Raw genomic sequence first — 18,185 nt, forward strand, 5'->3', positions numbered from 1 at the left:
CACACACTCTCTCCTTCTCCATTCACCCCATGATTCTCTCTAATTTTTCACATCAATCTTCTCATACATTTTTCCCTAGCCACACTGGTGCTCCTTTAACTTCTTTAGGGATTTCCTTTTCCTCTGAGAAACCTCCTCTTCCAGCTTAAGGACAATCTGCTCTTTTCTAGTGTGGACACTCCATCCCTGATTTGCTGCCCTGAACGTAAACGCTGTCCATCTTTCTGAGCACCTCGAGGGCACTGGAGACACAGGGTGTTGAATGACCAGAGAAAACCACATCCAAACCCAAAAGCTCTCTGTACTTTTCAAGGTGGGCAGCAAAATCTCTACAGTCTGGGCCAAAAAAAAAAAAAAATCCCATATTCAGGCACCCTGAATGCTCTGGCCAATTTTACTGCTGTCCAGACAGAATAATAACTAATATTCACTGAGGACATACAAAGCAGTAAGCACTATTCTAAGCATTTTACTTGTATTAACTTAGCCTGTCTTCACTGTAACTCTGTCAAGTAATTACTATTATCCCCATTTTAGATACAGAAACTGAAGGAAAAGGCAGGGTAAGAAGGATGCCCAAGGTCTAGCAGCTGCTAAGAGGTGGAGTCAGAATTCAAACCCAGTCTCACAGTTATCCAGTATTCTCTGACCCACTCCAACTCTGTACCGTCTCTGCAGCATGCCACCTTTCAGGAACTTGACGGCTTTTCAAATATCAATGCCTTTCGTCTACCATAAACGTATAGATGACATCGTACTTAATGGTAAAAGACTGAATGCTTTCTCCCTAAGACCAGGAATAAGGCAAGAATGTCTGCTCTCACCAGTCTTATCTGACATCTTAGTCAGTGCAATTAGGCAAGAAAAAGAAATACAAGGCATACAGACTGGAAGGAAGAAACAGAACTGTTAGTACTCACAGACATGACATAGAAAATCCCAAGGAATCTACAAAACAACTCTTAGAACTAATAAATGAGTCTAGCCAGGTTGCAGGATACAAGGCTAACATGTATAAATCAATTATATTTCTGTATACTAGAAATGAATAATTAGAAATCAAATTTAAAACACCACACCATTTATAATAGCACCATAAAAGGAAATAATTAGGTATGAATCTAACCAAATATATGTTAAGATATATATGCTGAGAATCACAAAACACTGATAGAAGAAATTAAAGACAACTTAAATAAATGGAGAGCTACACCATGTTTATGAAATGGAAGACAAGATTATTAAGATGTTAGTTTTCCCCAAATTAATTTATAGATTCAATGCAATCCCAACCAAAGGCCAAAAGCCCACCAGGATTTTTTGTAGATATTAACAAGCTGATTCAAAGGAACTAGAATAACCAAAACAATTTTGAAAAAGAATAAAGTGGGGGGGCTTCCCTGGTGGCGCAGTGGTTGAGAGTCCGCCTGCCGATGCAGGGGACATGGGTTCGTGCCCCGGTCCGGGAGGATCCCACATGCTGCAGAGCGGCTGGGCCCGTGAGCCATGGTCACTGAGCCTGCGCGTCTGGAGCCTGTGCTCCACAACGGGAGAGGCCACAATAGTGAGAGGCCCACATACCGCACAAAAAAAAAAAAAAAAGAAAAGAATAAAGTGGGAGAACACACAATATCTGACGGCAAGACTTAGACTAAAGCTACCATAATTAAGAGAAAGTGAGATTGGTGAAAGAAGAGACATATAGACCAAAGAAGCAGAATGGAGAGTCAAAAAGCAGATCCACACAGATATGGTCAATTAATTGTTTACAAAAGCACAGAGGCAATTCGACGGAGAAAGGTCAGCCTTTCCAATACATGGTGTTGCAACCACTGGACATCCCCATTAAAATAAAGCCTGAACTCCAAACTCGACCTCACTCCTTACCCAAAGGTAACTCAAAATAGAGGGCTCTCGGTAGGAGCACCAAGGACATATTCAAGACCCACTTGAGGGATGGTCAGAGGTTTACATATGTTAGGTTGAACCATATAAAATGCCCAGATTCGTTTCCCGAGAACGCTTGAATCTCCTTGAAGGCATATGTCTCCTAACTGTTTCTATGTGTATGACAGGCGCTTCCCTAATAGAAAGAACACGACGATCAATGTTTACTGAGACTGACCTCAGCAAATCTTTCCAAGACCTGCCGGGGATCGGGGCAGCGATACCGCTGGCTGAGCTGCTTTCCTAGGGAAGACAGCAGAGATCTCTGGCTCACGTATCTGAGAGCTGCGAGAGACATCGCATGCTTCCTCTGCCCTCCTCAAGGAATGCCTCTGCCTCCGCTCCACTCCCCCCGCAAGGCCAATGACTAGTTTGGGGTTATCAGGAGTCCGGAACCCTGAGAGTCAGCCCTGTTTTGGGTCCTGTTTCACTGGCACATCCCTCAACATCTCCAAAATATTGCGACCCTCAACATCAACAGCTGATTTAGCATTCAGACACTTTGAGCTGTTTTCTTTCTCTGGTGCCAGGAGGGGAAATGCACCAGAGAGAAGAAAGCAGAACAAAATACCAGAACACACACCGCCCAAAGAGGAGACGGGAGGCCGAGCAGGAGGTACGTGCTGACAAAGACAGCCCAGGTTGAATGGAGCTTATCACGGATGCCTTTTCTTTCTTTCTTTTTTTTTCTTTTTTCTTTTTTTTTTTGCGGTACTCAGGCATCTCACTGTTGTGGCCTCTCCCGTTGCGGAGCACAGGCTCCAGACGCACAGGCTCAGCGGTCATGGCTCACGGGCCTAGCCGCTCTGCGGCATGTGGGATCCTCCCGGACCGGGGCACGAACCCGTGTCCGCTGCATCGGCAGGCGGGCTCTCAACCACTGCGCCACCAGGGAAGCCCGGATGCCTTTTCTTGAAGGCAGGGTTGCACTGACCTCATCCCAGATGCCGGAGCTGTCACTGTTGATGACACAGGTTCAAAGCCCAATTCCTCATCTACCCCATCAGCACATTCCTGCTCTACGGCTGCCTATCTCAGTAAGTGGCATCCATTTCCTCCCAGTTTCATGGGCTCAAAACCAGCTCCCTCCTTGGGCTCTTTCCATAAAAGCCAGAAGGGGGGGAAATAAACAATCGAGATGGGAGTGAATAAACAGAAAGGACCCCTGAAGGTCTGAAACACCTGAAACCAAAGCGCCGCCCTGTGCTTCTCCAGCTTCAGGAGCTTCCGCAAAAACTAACACCTGGGAAACAAAATGAAATGATCTGAAAAGAGCCCGGGTTGCCCGGCTTTGGCAGCAGGCACCCCGAAATCTCTGGGTCATGAAAGCTTGGCAGGAATATCCTGACGGGGCTGGCGCTGCCCAAGACACTTGTCTGCTCTGCTTCCCAAAAGCACATAGAAAACACATTTCCCTGTTTAATAGACTTGTGAGCTGAAATGAATGTGTCAGAATGCTAATAAATAGGATAGAACCTGCTAGCCCAGCAAATGTTAAATTTTGCATAAGGGGACAGTATCCCTAACTCCTTGGTAGACGCTTAATGAATATTTCAGACAAAGAGCCCTGGCAGCTGCTCTAAAGGCTCCCGATGAATTTAAGTGGGTTTCTATTATTGCCAGGATTAGCCTCCCCTGGTTTCCTCCCATTTGCTCCCTTCTCCCTTCCTTGTGCATGACAAAAGCCCCTCCGGACTAACCAAGCTCCCTGAAGCTCGGACACGGAGGGGGTCAGAGCGTGGGGCGGATCAATGGACCAGGCTGAAAAGGGTTCCCCCCAAATTCATGTCCACCTAAGCCTCAGAATGTGACCTTCCTTGGAAACAGAGTCTTTGCAGATGGAATTAGTTAAAAAGAGGTCATACTGGATTAGGGTGGGCCCTAAATCCAACAACTGGTGTCTTTGTAAGAGAAAAGAGAGGGTGATTCAGATACTGACACACAGAAACACGCACGGGGAGGAAGGCCACGTGACAGCTGCAGTTGAGACTGGCGTGATGTGGTTACAAGCCAAGGAACGTCCGGAGCCACCGGAAGTTATTAGGATCAAGGAAGTTATCAGAGTGTGGCCCTGCGGACGCTTTGACTTCCGACTTCTAGCCTCTGGAGCTGTGAGAGCAAACGTTTCTGTGAAGACACACAGTTTGTGGTACGTTGTTATGGCAGCCCTGGGAACTCAACACAGTCAGGAGAGCACACCTACACATTCCAACGTATATGAATAACTCCCTAGAAGTAACCTGAGCCGATCATTGCAGGTGATGGTGGCGGTGGACAGCATTGCCCCACCCTTTTGATTTCATTAGCAGAGACCGCAAACCTGCCAGGAGTCTTGTAAGATCAGGCCTCGAATCATTTGACTTTCTCTCGACCTGCTGTCTCAGAGAAACTCTCCAACTTCATCCAACTCTTTTCCACACTTACTCAGCATTCCCAGCACATCCAGGTACGAGACAAACAGATAAAAGAGACAGAAATACAGTGAGAGAATTTAAAAGACGGAAGGAAGGGAGGGAGGAAGGAAGACAGGGAACCAAGTAAGGGCTTGTGCCACCTGGTGTTCCTTCAAGTGGGTCACCATCCACGGGAAGACAACGTTTCAAAAAAATTGCTAAGCACTGATAATGGGCTGAGTCGTGTCCACCTGAAATCCATGCACTGAAGCCCTAAGCCCCAGTGCTGAGAATTTACCTGTATTCGGACACAGGGTTTTTAAAGAGGTAATTACATTAAAATGAGGTCATTCGGGTAGACCCTAATCCAGCAGGACTGGTAAGAGGAGGAGATTAGGACACAGACAGAGGGAAGACTGAGGGAGAAGGCGGCCGTCTACAAGCCAAGGAGAGAGGCCTCGGGAGAAACCAACCCTGCCCACACCTCGATCTCAGACCTCAAGCCTCCGGAACTGTGAGAAAATCGATTTCTGCCGCAGAAGCCACTCATCCTGCGGTGCTTTGTAAGGGTAGCCCAAGCAAACGTATACAAGTACCAGACTGCCTCGAGGCCTGGGCCCCATGAAAATGCACTCCAAGTTAACTGCCTAGCTCAGAAAATCGGGACAGGAAGAAAAAAAAAAAAAGCAAATAAACAGGAAAAGTGCTGTTGGAGTGGTAAATTTGAGGCAGGCAGAATGTAACATTCATCAGAAGCAGAAGAATCTATAAAATGTATCCACCTAATAATGTTCCCCTGATCCAACACACTCGGGCCACCCACAGACAGCCCTGTTCCAGAGGGTATTTCTGTACTACTTCCTTATTTTATTTAACTTCCATGATGCTAAAGAGCTCCTGGTAATTATTATTGTTGAACACTTTGCTCTTTATCCTCTGGCAAAATATTTTTGGGTTTGTTTTTTGTTTTGGAATTAAGACGTGGCATATTTTAATAGCCTAATAGCCTCAGTGCTATTGCCATGTGCTGACAGGTTGGGTTCATGCCCTTTTGAATGAAGAAGCCCAGGTTACAGGCCCTCACCCGGAAAGGACAGAGCAAAGCCAGGACCTGCCTATCTTTCAGGTCCCAGGCAACTCCTCTCAAGGAGGCCAGGAGAAGACTTGAAAATGTCCCCTGACCAACCAGTTATAGAAAAAAAAAAAAAAAGAGTCTAATTGCTAAAACCACATGCCAAGACATTAAATTACATGAATAACTGTGATGTCATTCTTTCATCTGTAGAGAGCTTACTGATAAAAATTCAAAATTACGAATAACCTCTCAGAGACTTCCGTAAACACATTATTTTGGAGACCTAGTCAAAAAAAAAAAAAAAAAATCAAAATTTCTCCTAAGAGCTACATCTGATCAAATTTAAGTGTACTAAATTTGAGTGGAAATATCGGTGACAGAAGACAAGGAAGACTTGGAAAATTAGAAGATATGGGAGAAGAAAAAGGTGATTGTCAGAGGAAGCTTGAAGCTGTTTAAAAAAAGTCCTCTTTGGGCTTCCCTGGTGGCGCAGTGGTTGAGAGTCCTCCTGCCGATGCAGGGGACACGGGTTCATGCCCCGGTCCGGGAAGATCCCACATGCTCCGGAGTGGCTGCGCCTGTGAGCCATGGCCGCTGAGCCTGCGCGTCCGGAGCCTGTTGCTCCGTAATGGGAGAGGCCACAACAGAGAGAGGCCCGCGAACCGCGGAAAAAAAAAAAAAAAGTCCTCTTTGCTTCCCTGGGATTCGGCTATTTTAAAGGATTTCAGTGCCAAGGAAATCTAGGAGCTGGGAGTTGAATACACGTGGCTGGTCTTACAGAGCAAACAGGCAGCTGGCCTCTGAGAAGGGATCTCACCCCACAGCGACGGCTTCCCGGCCCCAGGCCCACACGTGTGCTGGAAAATATAATCCTCCAAAGGCCAACCAGTGTGAAAACCCTTCAGCTAAAGAAACTGCCCCCGGTTAAGACGTCACACATGAGCGGGAGTAAAACACTGTCGATAACTGATGCCTCCACGTTCAACAGCTGATCAAGTCTCTTCCCAGAGGCACCGAAGGGAGGATACTTAAAGGCGAAAATAGGGGAGAGGAATGATTCCAAGTGCATGATTGAAAGACGACAGTATGATACCTGGAGGAGAGACGGGGGCGCCTTGGAGAGGGGGAAGGGCATCAGAGCACATCTAAGCGCCTTCCTGACTCTCAGTGGACAAGCCCTGTAGATGCTCATCGGGGGGTCGGGCACTTGGGAACCTTGAGCTGGAAAAGGCAAATTCTGTCTCCCAAGATCAGCTCTGGTTCTACGGGAAGATGCCACCCAGCAAGTCCGGAGCACAACCAGTGAGGAATTCCTAAGATACAAACAAATACACGTGACTGGAGCTGGCAATTCCTCCAAACTTATAAGCCCCTTGACGCTAGGTCTGCGTCGGTTTTGTTGTGCAAAACATGGTTTCTCATCTGCCAGCCTGTCCAGGTAGAATTACCATTGCCAGGTGAATTCTCCTAACATAAAAGAATAAGGCCTCAAGGAAAAATGTGCTTCTAACCAGAGTTTCTTACGGCTTACTCTTGCCTGACTTAAATCCCCATTCACTTCTCCACCCAACAAGCTTTGGAAAGGTTTATAGATAATAAACAGAAGCCACTTCGCAGCTAATTTCCCAAATTAAATCCACCTCTTTCTCTCCTGGAGAACAATGCCTACTTCTGTTCCTTCCACAGGTACACAAAATTACAGACAGTCCTCCACCTGCCATGATAATGGATCCATGAAAATAAAACCCTTGAAAAGTTGCAGCTTCCTCTCTCAGAACAAACAACGTATGGAAATGGGGCAGTTAACAATTACCCTTCTTTTAAAAAAAAATGGTTCTGGGGCTTCCCTGGTGGCGCAGTGGTTGAGAGTCCGCCTGCCGATGCAGGTGACGCGGGTTTGTGCCCCGGTCCGGGAAGATCCCACATGCCGCGGAGCGGCTGGGCCTGTGAGCCATGGCCGCTGAGCCTGCGCGTCCGGAGCCTGTGCTCCACAATGGGAGAGGCCACAACAGTGAGAGGCCTCCGTACCACAAAAAAAAAAAAAAAAAAAAAAAAAAAATGGTTCTGACAAACCCAGGGGCAGGACAGGAATAAAGATGCAAACGTACAGAATGCACTTGAGGACACGGGGAGGGGGAAGGGTAAGCTGAGACGAAGTGAGAGTGGCATGGACGTACATACACTACCGAATGTAGAATAGACAGCTAGTGGGAAGCAGCCACGTCGCAGAGGGAGATCAGCTCGGTGCTTTGTGACCACCTAGAGGGGTGGGATAGGGAGCGTGGGAGGAAGATGCAAGAGGGAGGAGATATCGGGATATATGTATGCATATAGCTGATTCACTTTGTTGTACGGCAGAAACTAACACAACATTGTAAAGCAATTATCCTCCAATAAAGATGTTAAATTAAAAAAAAAAATTACCCTTCTTTAGCCTAAAGAGAGTACTAGTGAGAAAAGAAAAAAAAAGTCCACTGGAGGCTAAATGTGGGGGGCTGAGGCAAAAAAGCCAAGTTCTAGATAAACACTGGGGTCGTGGAGCCATCTGAAGTGTGATGGACGTTGTAGATCTTTGCCTTCCAAAAACACGTATCTTTTTGCATTAGATTCCAAGAGGTTCATAAACCCTTTGGCGCCCACTCATGGACCCCAGACGTACAGAACCCCTGGCCTCGTTTCTAGAATTTACTCGACAATAGAATTGCCCACAGAGATGTATGCATGAAAGTGCTCTGTGCTACTTTCTTTATAAGAGCAAAAGAGTGTAAACACCCTAAAGGGCCATCAAGAGGGGACTAATTAGGGAAGATCGTGGCCAAGAATAAGAATCCATGAATGCCCAGGAAACAAAAACCAAAATGTGTTATTAAGTGAGAAACACAAGGCACAGAATAACGGGCCAAGTATGATGGTATAAACATAATATTTCTGAAAGGAAACACAAAAACCTAGAAACAGTGTTTGTGTCTGAGATGGGAACCTAGACCGTAAGGGATCTGAAGGGATCTGAAGGTGGAAGAAAATTTACTTTTATTTGTAATCCATGTTATTACTTTCTTAAGTAATTAATTAAAAGAAAGCTAGCTGGAGAGAGAGAAATAGTTGAGGGGGGTGGGAGAGAGAGAGAGACAGAGAGAGAGACTGACTTAGCTAGACTGGTCTAGCTAAGTCCCAAAGTATCCCCGGCCCTGAGAACAGTTGATATTGTAAAACGTTTGGCACCAGGACATACACAGGAAAGCACTCATAAATGCATAAATGCTTTCCCCAGCTCGGGCTGCTGGCGATGCTCAGAACAGCCAGACCTCCTCTCCCACAGCATGGATTTTCTGGCTCTTCCTCTTGTTGAACCAATTATGGGACATTATAACAGCAGCGCCAACGTTACTTCTTAAAGGCTGATGTTACTCACTAAACACCCATTAAACCCATCTCCGGGCTCCATTTACAGCTAGCTCAAGGGCAAATCCAGATGGTACAAATAACAGGTATTCAGACTTGATCTGCACAAGGCCAGTCATCAAATAGCCATTACCAGTTGTACAGTCTTCAACTGCCTGACAGCCACAGGTGTGCCCAGGTGGGAGGAACAGCAACCTTTCCAGAGGTGGCTTGGTTCCCTCGGTCTCTGCAAACCATCTCTGTGCTCCCCCAAAGGCTGCATTTGCCTCTGTATCTGAACAGTTAGCAACAACGACTGAGGGTTGCTTGGTAACCTGGTAACAGGCGATGCCTAGGTGTTTCTGAGCAGAGGACGGGATTGCATCGTCTCCCACGCAGTCTCTGCTCACGGCTCCACACTGGGGTGGCCAAGAAGATCCAGCAATCCTGGAAGACTTTCCAGGAAAGTCAACTGCCGCTGGCCCTATATTCCCATGGCCCCAGCGGAAAAGGTTCATCTCAAAGGGATCGCCCTTTTTACCTTTTTTTTTTTTTTGATCGATTGACAGGCACTGAACCTTCCCGCCTGTGGCCTTGAAGATTGAAAAAAATGGGATAGAATAAAATCTAGCCAATTTCTTCATCGTAGAGAAGGCTCAGAATTAGGAACGTAAATATGGCATTAGAGTGATTTGGGTATTTCTGTCTTATTAAAAAATATACTGGTCTGTAGTTTTCTTGTGATGCCTTGATATCCATTTGGTATCAGGGTATTACTGGCCTCAGAATAAATTAAAAGATGGTCCTATTCTTTTTTTTTTTTTTCCCTTGCGGTACGCGGGCCTCTCACCGCTGTGGCCTCTCCCATTGCGGAGCATAGGCTCCGGACGCGCAGGCTCAGCGGCCATGGCTCACGGGCCCAGCCGCCCCGCGGCATGTGGGATCTTCCCGGACTGGGGCACGAACCCGTGTCCCCTGCATTGGCAGGCGGACACTCAACCACTGCACCACCAGGGAAGCCCTCCTATTCTATTTTTATAGCAAAAAAAAAAAAAAAAAAAGAATCAGGACCATAATGTCTTCATAGCGGATCACAGGAGCTCCACGACAGGATAGCTGGGGAGAATGGAGAGAAAGTCTCCTGTCCCTGTGTTCCCATGACTCGGCATGGAAAATGACAATCTCTACTGGAGGATGGTGCCCCACGCTGGTCACTGGACAGCTCTTGACTCTCCAGTAAGAGGAGAACAGCAGACAGCACCGAGTGGTCCTGATTTGAGTATGAATGACAAGACTGACTGCACACAGCGGGCAGGTTTTCGTGCTAACCCTCTAGTACTTGAGCTCACGTTACATGGATTTTCGTTTCCCGATTACATCCCACATCCAAAGCGGTAGGCGGCAGTGAGCCGCAACCCAAGTGGAGAAGGTATTCGAGTTCTCCATGAATAATTCATGCAGGACATAAGCTGAACGCAGAGAACTGAGAACTGGCCGGGGCATCGCTGTAACTTTTGTACGTTTACTGTACCGCGGTCTAGAGATCACCTCTGCCGACACAGGGTGGGAACAGCAAATTAACGTCCCAGCTCGGAAACATGAAAGGACTTTCTCCCTTAAATCACTAATGTGAAGACAGCGACTGGTCACCAGTCTGTTTCTCTCTGACGCACCTAAGGGAGAACTCCAAGCGAGGCAGGAGACAGCCACTCTCAACAGCCTTTGCCTGGTTTTAGTTCCCGAGTCTGAGATTTACAGAAGTGGGGAGGGGGAGGGACAAACGTTTCACAGCGGTGGGGGGGGGGGGGGGGCGGTGGCACTTGCCCGCTAAACGTGGGACTTGAATAAATGCAAAGGAAAAAACAGGCATCCACCTCTCTTGATGCAAACTGGTGCTTAAATTAGCCAACTGCCCTGGGTAAGCCATGACCGGGCAAGGAGCGGGGAGTCCTACACGGAGACTGGAAACCGGCATAATCCTCTGAACTCCTTCTCAGGGGGCACTGGCCCAGTCTGCACTCCCCCGACAGAGATTCCGGAATTCCTATCCTATTCCTCTTGAGGGACGCACTCCCTCTAACTTAAGACAAAAGGCATGACTTTGCCATCAGTGTTTTCAGGTCTTCTGGCTCCAAACTCAATCAGTGAGAGCAACAGTCAGTTTCCCCAGATGGACCAAAAAGATGAAAGCCACGTAAATGGAAAGGAACATCCAGGGTCCGTCAGGGAGGCGGAGACAGAGGGACAGGTGCCCATCCACTCCAACCCAAACCAGCCCAGTCCCATCAGAGTGGCCCTTGCCCACTTGTCCAAGTTGGAAGAGCAAATCAAAAGGCCCTGTTACCTCCTGTGCACTAGGCAGGTGGTTTGCAGAACCAATGGGGAAGGAAAGCACGGGGCCAGACCCTGACTCAGTGCCGTGCGACAGTGGGGTGGGTACTTTGCAAGGACAGGACAGAGCACCTGGCATTTCCCTGCCATCCCTCCTGCCACCAGGCCTGAGTCTCCCCTGTCTCACTCGGCCCAGGGTCTGCAGCAGGGAGCTTGCCTGAAAGAAGCCCAGCTCTACCTATCCGGATGGAAAGTTCACTCTCGGGGAAGAACGGCCTGGGACCCTCAGCATCAGACTTCTTCATCAACGCAGGGTCGAGATTCAGTGCCAGGGCCATCTGGGGGTCTTCTGCTGCACCCTGAAACGAGAAGCAGGGGCATCACTGTAACACCTGTCTGCCTTCATTCCCCCGGCCCCTCCAGCTCCCGGCAGCCAAGGTGCTTTGCCCTTCTCTACCGAGAGCCCCGGGCCAGCCTAATTCCCGGGCCAGACCCAGATGTCAGGCTGGGCTGAGTCAAGAGCAAGGCGACAAGCTTTCTGGCTGCAGAACTTTGAGGATGACAACAGCAGGACCTGAGGCGTCGGTGCTGATCCTAGAAATGGAAAAAACACACACTGGGAAGGATCAGGTCGAACATCAAAGCCCCCTCCCTCCACGATTCATCACCACTGGGCAGATGGCAGAAGGGACTCAGTTCCCCAACTGTCAAAAGAAGCCTGGAGGGCAGGTCCGCTCAATGGCAGCCTCGCAGCAGGAACCAAGGTCACCACCTCTCCAGAGATCAAAAGGGGACTAGAGTCAAACAAAAGCACCTCAAAGGAGGGCAAGTGACAGTCGTGGAGGACACAGCACAGCTGGAGGCAAGCCCAGACAGCCTTAGATCACCACGTCACCCTTCTGCTTTGTACATAACCAGTCATTTTGACTGTTTTTGCATTAACTACGCAAAGTTTGATTTTGACCCCCATGTTTATTTAACAAATATTTATTGACTGCCAACGGTGTGGATACTTGGTGAACTAACGAAGTTCTAGCTCTTATGGAGCTTATGTTCCAGTGGAACACAGGAGGAACAAACAAGTGAACCTACAGCGGGGCTGTGAGCTTCTCCTCCAAAGACATGGGCAGGAACCCTCTGACCCTAAGGGACGGTGAACAGGATCACCTCGATGGGGAAAGAAACAGCAGATGTTTTTTGAAAACCAGGCAAAAATAGTTCTAAACAGAAGTTTCCATTTAAAATGTGTGTCCCAGGACTTCCCTGGTGGCGCAGTGGACAAGACTCCGCGCTCCCAATGCAGGGGGCCCGGGTTCGATCCCTGGTCAAGAAACTAGATCCCACATCCATGCCGCAACTAAGAGTTCGCACGCCACGACTAAGGAGTCCACGAGCCTCAACTAAGGAGCCCGCCTGCCACAACTAAGACCCAGTGCAAATTAATTAATTAATAATAAATAAACGTGTGTCCCTAATAGGGGAGAGAAGAAGGCTTATTAATCCAATCACTGAAATCCATCTATTCATAAGCAAATACTAAACTGTTTTCTTGGGTAAGTTTCATGAAGGAATCTCACAAAAGGTATGCCTGGCTGCGTCTTACACACACACACACACACACACACACACACACACACCCCTTCTTGTTTTCTCATCATCATGTTGATCAGGGATCAGAAAGAGAAACTAATGATTCTGACATTCTACTTCATTATTTCTGTCCAACTAAATGTGAACGAGAACATAAATGCTTCCTCTCACATCCTCTCATTTCTCCAATATATTGATATTGTCCTAATCATTTATTTACAATGTATTCTATAATATGCACTTTTTTTTTTTTTTGCAGTACGCGGGCCTCTCACTGTTGTGGCCTCTCCCATTGCGAAGTACAGGGTCCGGACGCGCAGGCTCAGCGGCCATGGCTCACGGGCCCAGCCGCTCCGCGGCATGTGGGATCTTCCCAGAACTGGGCACGAACCCGTGTCCCCTGCATCGGCAGGCGGACTCCCAACCACTGCGCCACCAGGGAAGTCCTATAATGCACTTTTTTTTAATTGAAGCATAGTTGATTTACAATGTTGTGCTAATTTCTCCTGTACAGCAAAGTGATTCAGTTTTATACACACACACACACACACACACACACACTCCTTTTCATATTCTTTTCCATTATGGTTTATCACAGGATATGGAATATAGTTCCCTTATAATGCACTTTAATAAGGGTACCGACACCTCCTTTGTTTTAAATGGGAAAAATGCCTGGTGGTGTGGTTTGAGCTGCCCTCGTTAAAGTTCTTAGGACCCTCTGTAGGATCCTAGAGGCTGTGGGATTTCACCTGCTCTGTCACTGAGAGAGGCACCAAGAGAGGCAGACCGTCCCACTGTATGAGTCAAGGTTGACGCTGCAGATGGACGACTCTTGGGGACAGAAGGGACTTGGGGAAGGCCAGCGTCTCCCCCCACCCCACCCCCACTGAGTGACAGCTGGTGTCTGTGCCATGTGCCTCGGGCCACACAGTCGCAGCTCTTTGTTTGTTTATAAGCTTTAATTATTTCTAATCCTACATCTCACGCTGACATCTGAGGAATCACTGCAGCCCTGAAAGACGTGTTTCACTAGGAGAGTGCGTGCGTCGGCGGGTGTTTCTTCCTTTGTCTTGCTTCTTTATAGAATGTGATTGATGCGGAGCTGGGGGAAGGATATGGCAAGAGAACCACTTCATTACAGCAGAGACGCGGCCACCTTAATATGCTCAGGGCTGCTGCTTTGACGGGGGCCGATCAGGCGGGTGCAGCTGGGAGAGACCCTGGTTTTAATCGAGGACAGCAGTTTTCAACTGGGGTGTCTCTGTCCGCAGGGGACATCTGGCAATGGGCGTTTTTGTATGTGGGCGTGGGGGAGAAGAAGGGTGTGGACATCTAGTGGGTAGAGGCCAGCGATGCTGCTAAAAGCCCCATGTCATGCAGGACGGCTCCCACCACAGAGGATGATGCGGCCAAATGCCAACAGTGTTGAAGTTGAGAAACCCTCTGCTTCAGAAAGATTTAGGACGATGAGGACCTCCCTGTATTGCTGGTCATGCTGAGAATGCACAGACCCTCTTTTTATTGTCAAGATAAGAATTTTCCCGCTTCCTCCAGGAAGCCTGCCTTTCATGTGTTTGGCAAACTTATATTAAGCATCAGCTGTGCACCAGAACCATTTTAGGTCCTGATGGTACAAAACAGCCAAGTCCCCTCTCCTCACGGATCTTCCAGAGACACACAATAAACTAACAATAAATTATAAAGTCGAGGGCCAGTTCGGGATCATGTTGAGAAGAAAAACAAACTCATCGCCATAGTCACATAGGACAATTGTCATGTGTACCAGGTTCAAGCCCCATGCCAGGCATTCTTCTAGCATCCTCTAGCATCTCATTATGAAACTCAAAGCTGGAGGGCTCCTCCAGATACGGTGCTGAGGGAGGTCTCTCTGAGAAGGTGGTGTTTGAGTAGTGACCTGAACGGAAGGGAACAAGCCACACTGATTTCCGAAGATGGGGTTTCAGGCACGGAGCAGGAGAGCAAACACCCCACACCACGACCCCCCTGCCGGCCATATCCTTTGACCATTTCATCAACCTACATTCCGCTGGTTGTACTGCTTTATTTCAGTGCTGGGGGCGGGGTGTACTAATACAATCCCACCCCAGCTTCACTTAGAGGCTTCCTTTTAAAAAGCTGGACAGAACCCCAGCAGATCCCACTTGTACCCACCCCCGTCCTGGGCACTCAGTCCCACGTGTGGCCGTGGGAAGGGTGCGGCAGCTGTGCAGCGTGGGAGTGGCAGGGAACACCCACAGGGTGATGCTGGGGGGCAGCTTCTACACCCCGGTGCTCCCTGAGCATCCCTGAGCCCAGGCACCGGCCAGCCTCCCGGGGCTCCTTTCAGACTCCCTTCAGGATTCCAACATCCCCTCCCTCCACTCTCAACTGCTGACGAAGAAAACAGAGAAATACGTCCCTTGGAATTTCAAGGAACAGCCTGGCAAGGGACACCAGCGGTGCCTTGATGGCTTTATCATAATGTCCATGATGTCGGGGGAGAGTCAGGAAGCACCTGCAGGGCCAAGGTGGCTCTCATCCCGCAGGCCTGACACCACCCCTCACTCCCTGGAGCCCTGTCTGCTCACGCAGCAAGGACACTGCAGGTGGACGGGATGCTGCATTGTTTGTTTGTTTGTTTACCAGAGCCTTAAATAAACGCAGCGTGGCCTGTGCAGGGGCCACCAAGTCCCCTGGGGGGGGAATTCCTTCTCTACATCTTCTTGCTTTGCTGAGCATGCCCCTCTTTACTTGATACCAACACTGTCTTTCACTTCTGAGGCTTTTTTTTAATCTCTGCAAAGCTTTTCCATCCGGGCTCAAACACTCAATCCTTGCAGCCCCGTTAAGGACGGCGAGGTGAGGGCGTGATCGCTTCCAGGGCAAACATCTGACTAATGCAAGCTGTTCTCGACTTTGCACCGCGTCCCTGAGAGCCCGCTAGGCTGCCCATCGGACGGGCAATGAGTCACTCTCCTTCCCCCGACTGTTTCATCTGAGTCCCCGGGACTCTGGGCAGCTCAGGGTTGCTGTGTCGTCTTGTAGCTCCCAAATGTCAAGGCACTGAAACACAGGCTGCTTCCCAAGCTACAAATCTCCCTCTCCTTTTGCATCACCTGCCACCCCCACCCCCACCCCCGACCGAGTGCTTCCCCTGCCCTCCTCCCCCGTCCCCACCCAATCCTCCAAATCCAGCTCGGTACAGAGAGCAGGGAGGGGGCTGCTGGGAGGCGCCGGGCGACATCCATCCAGGGCCAAGGAACTTGAGATCATTGTTCTCTGGTGACTATTATTATTATTATTATTAATGGCTGGGGCAAATCCCTGGCTCAGAATAAACAGAGCAACTTCCACCCACTCTGAAAAGACAGCGCCAAGAGACGTGAGCTGGAAAAGCCTAGCACTTGCCAGAAGGAAAAGAGGGAGAGTGGAGAGACAGGGAAAGAAGGAAGAAACAAAATGAGATGGGAAGGGAGGAAAGCAGCCCTGCAATATGCTCGACGTGAAAGCAAAAGAACTTCGAAACCTAATATGTACGTCTCCCCCAAGGAATAAAACCCAGATGCTGCTCATCAGTGTTTGCTGCCCCAGGAAGACAACTGCTGGTTGCTGATGTTTCTACAGCCCCAAAGAAATGAGTCACAAAAGGACTGAAAACCTGGAGCGCAACCCAACAGGATGCAGGAGTCTCCAAATGAAATCGACGATGGCAACGACAGCCCCCCACGCAAAGCACAAATGGAAACTCGCCACGAGGTCCCGCAGGCCCTGCGGCCCCCAGAACTCAGGCCAACCAGCTGGATGCGTTCGCCCGCATCCCAAGAGCATCCTCCCCTACGCTCACCTGCCTCTGGTTCTTCTCTCACTGGGACATACCATTGCTGTTACCAGCCATCAGGGGAAGCAGAGCACATCAACCTCCGATACTCGCCCACGTGCTCGTGGCAAGCTTGACCTCCGCCGGACCCACACAGGCACACCCTCTATCATGCCGATTCAGGCCACGGGGGGTCCTCCGGGATGTCTCTGCGCCTCCCTGGCCCTGTGAAGAGCGGTCGCTTTAACTGAGCTTTGTCAGGGGGCCACAGGTCCCTGATGAAGAGCAAAGGGAAGGTTCGCAGGATTCACTGGTGGCCCCTGCCAGCCACACACAGCCAGAGCAAGGCGGGTGCTCCACCCCAGTGGGGAAGCCGCAGCGCGCCCCTGCCCCGGGGAACCAGGCACACTGATGCTGGGGGGTGGGGGCTGGCAGCCCCGAGCAGACTTTGTCTTCTCCCCCCACCACCCCACCAGCTGCTGCCTCTGCCTTTCCCACTTAACCCAGACATACAGGGTGACGGGAACCAGTGGATGCTGTTTTCATTACTAAGAAATTGCAATAATAATGACACTCATACCACGACCTGAAATTATTTCACATAATGGAAAAAAAATTAAATGACACCCCTGATCACCAGCCGGAATATGGATAATGCTTACATAACAGATGACCTTCTCTCCCGGGGAGGCCGGTAGCGCCCTGCTGCCCGGGGCCGGGCGGGCACGGGGCGGTGAGCGGCCGGCCTCACAGCAAACAGGGACACAGAGTGACAGAGGGGACAAGTAGCTGCTGTCTTCCCTGCCTCGTTTGCCTACACACTGAGGGATCCCGGGTCATAGCCAGGAGCCCTAAAGACAAGGAGAAGGACAACCCAAAGTCCTTGGTCCCTACTGGTTTGGGAAGCACAGTTCATCTTGTCTGAGAGCACTAAGATTGCACCCCAACCCAGCTCCGCCCCTTCTCCCTACAGTAACAGCATGACATCCCGTCCGTTGCCAGTGAAGCAGGTTTTCAAGCTTCTAATTGTTCCATCCTTGATGCTTTTAAAATCCTGGATGAGGAAGTCTGAGCTCCCTCCTCCAGGAAGCCTTCCTGGATAAACCCAGCCTAGTCGGGATTAAATGCGCCTCCCTCTCTGTGCTCCCCTGACATCCCACACGTTTCCCTCATCAAATTTGCCAAACTGCACAGTAACTCTCGGTTTCCTTGGCTATTTCAAAATCATGAGATTCTGAAAGCAGGAGCTGTGTCTTCCGGCTCTCCTATGAGGGCCTAGCACAGCGTCCGGGGACCAAGAACTCAGTGAATTTACAGGAATGAGCGATACTACAAAACCTCCAAAATGAGAGGGGAAATGTTGTATAACACAGAAGACAGAGATCCGGGTAAACACAAAATGTTTAGGCCGTAAGAAAGAAGGCAAAGGGGATTACTGCAGAGACGGCAAGAAAAGGCTTAGAAGTATCAGAGTTTCCAGGTAATGGCAAAAAGCATGACTTTCTACCCAGCGCCAGCTTCTCTCCCCTTGATGATTGTGTAAGACCCTCAACATCAGCCCTGAGACCACATGGGGACGGGCAGCCACCTACCCTGGGACTCTCCACCCAAACGCTCCAACTCTACTCCCCTTCCTGGCACAAATACT

General features: G+C 49.3%; 1 protein-coding gene across 8 annotated transcripts in view; it reads right to left on the minus strand.

The window, feature by feature from the left end:
• The window catches only part of SLC39A11 (solute carrier family 39 member 11), a 416,650-nt gene that overhangs the window by 222,926 nt on the left and 175,539 nt on the right, over positions 1 to 18,185 (minus strand). For 6 of the 8 annotated variants that reach the window (XM_027080525.1, XM_027080527.1, XM_027080532.1 and 3 more), the window contains one exon: positions 11,315 to 11,486. In XM_027080525.1, the coding sequence (XP_026936326.1) occupies positions 11,315 to 11,486 (172 nt within the window). The remainder of the gene's footprint in view (positions 1 to 11,314; positions 11,487 to 18,185) is intronic. The other 2 variants (XM_027080529.1, XM_027080528.1) reach the window with 2 other exon arrangements.

Source organism: Aethalodelphis obliquidens, unplaced genomic scaffold (assembly GCF_003676395.1).
Source record: "Aethalodelphis obliquidens isolate GAN/ISIS:26980383/991018 unplaced genomic scaffold, ASM367639v1 scaffold44, whole genome shotgun sequence".
Classification (NCBI taxonomy): domain Eukaryota; kingdom Metazoa; phylum Chordata; class Mammalia; order Artiodactyla; family Delphinidae; genus Aethalodelphis; species Aethalodelphis obliquidens.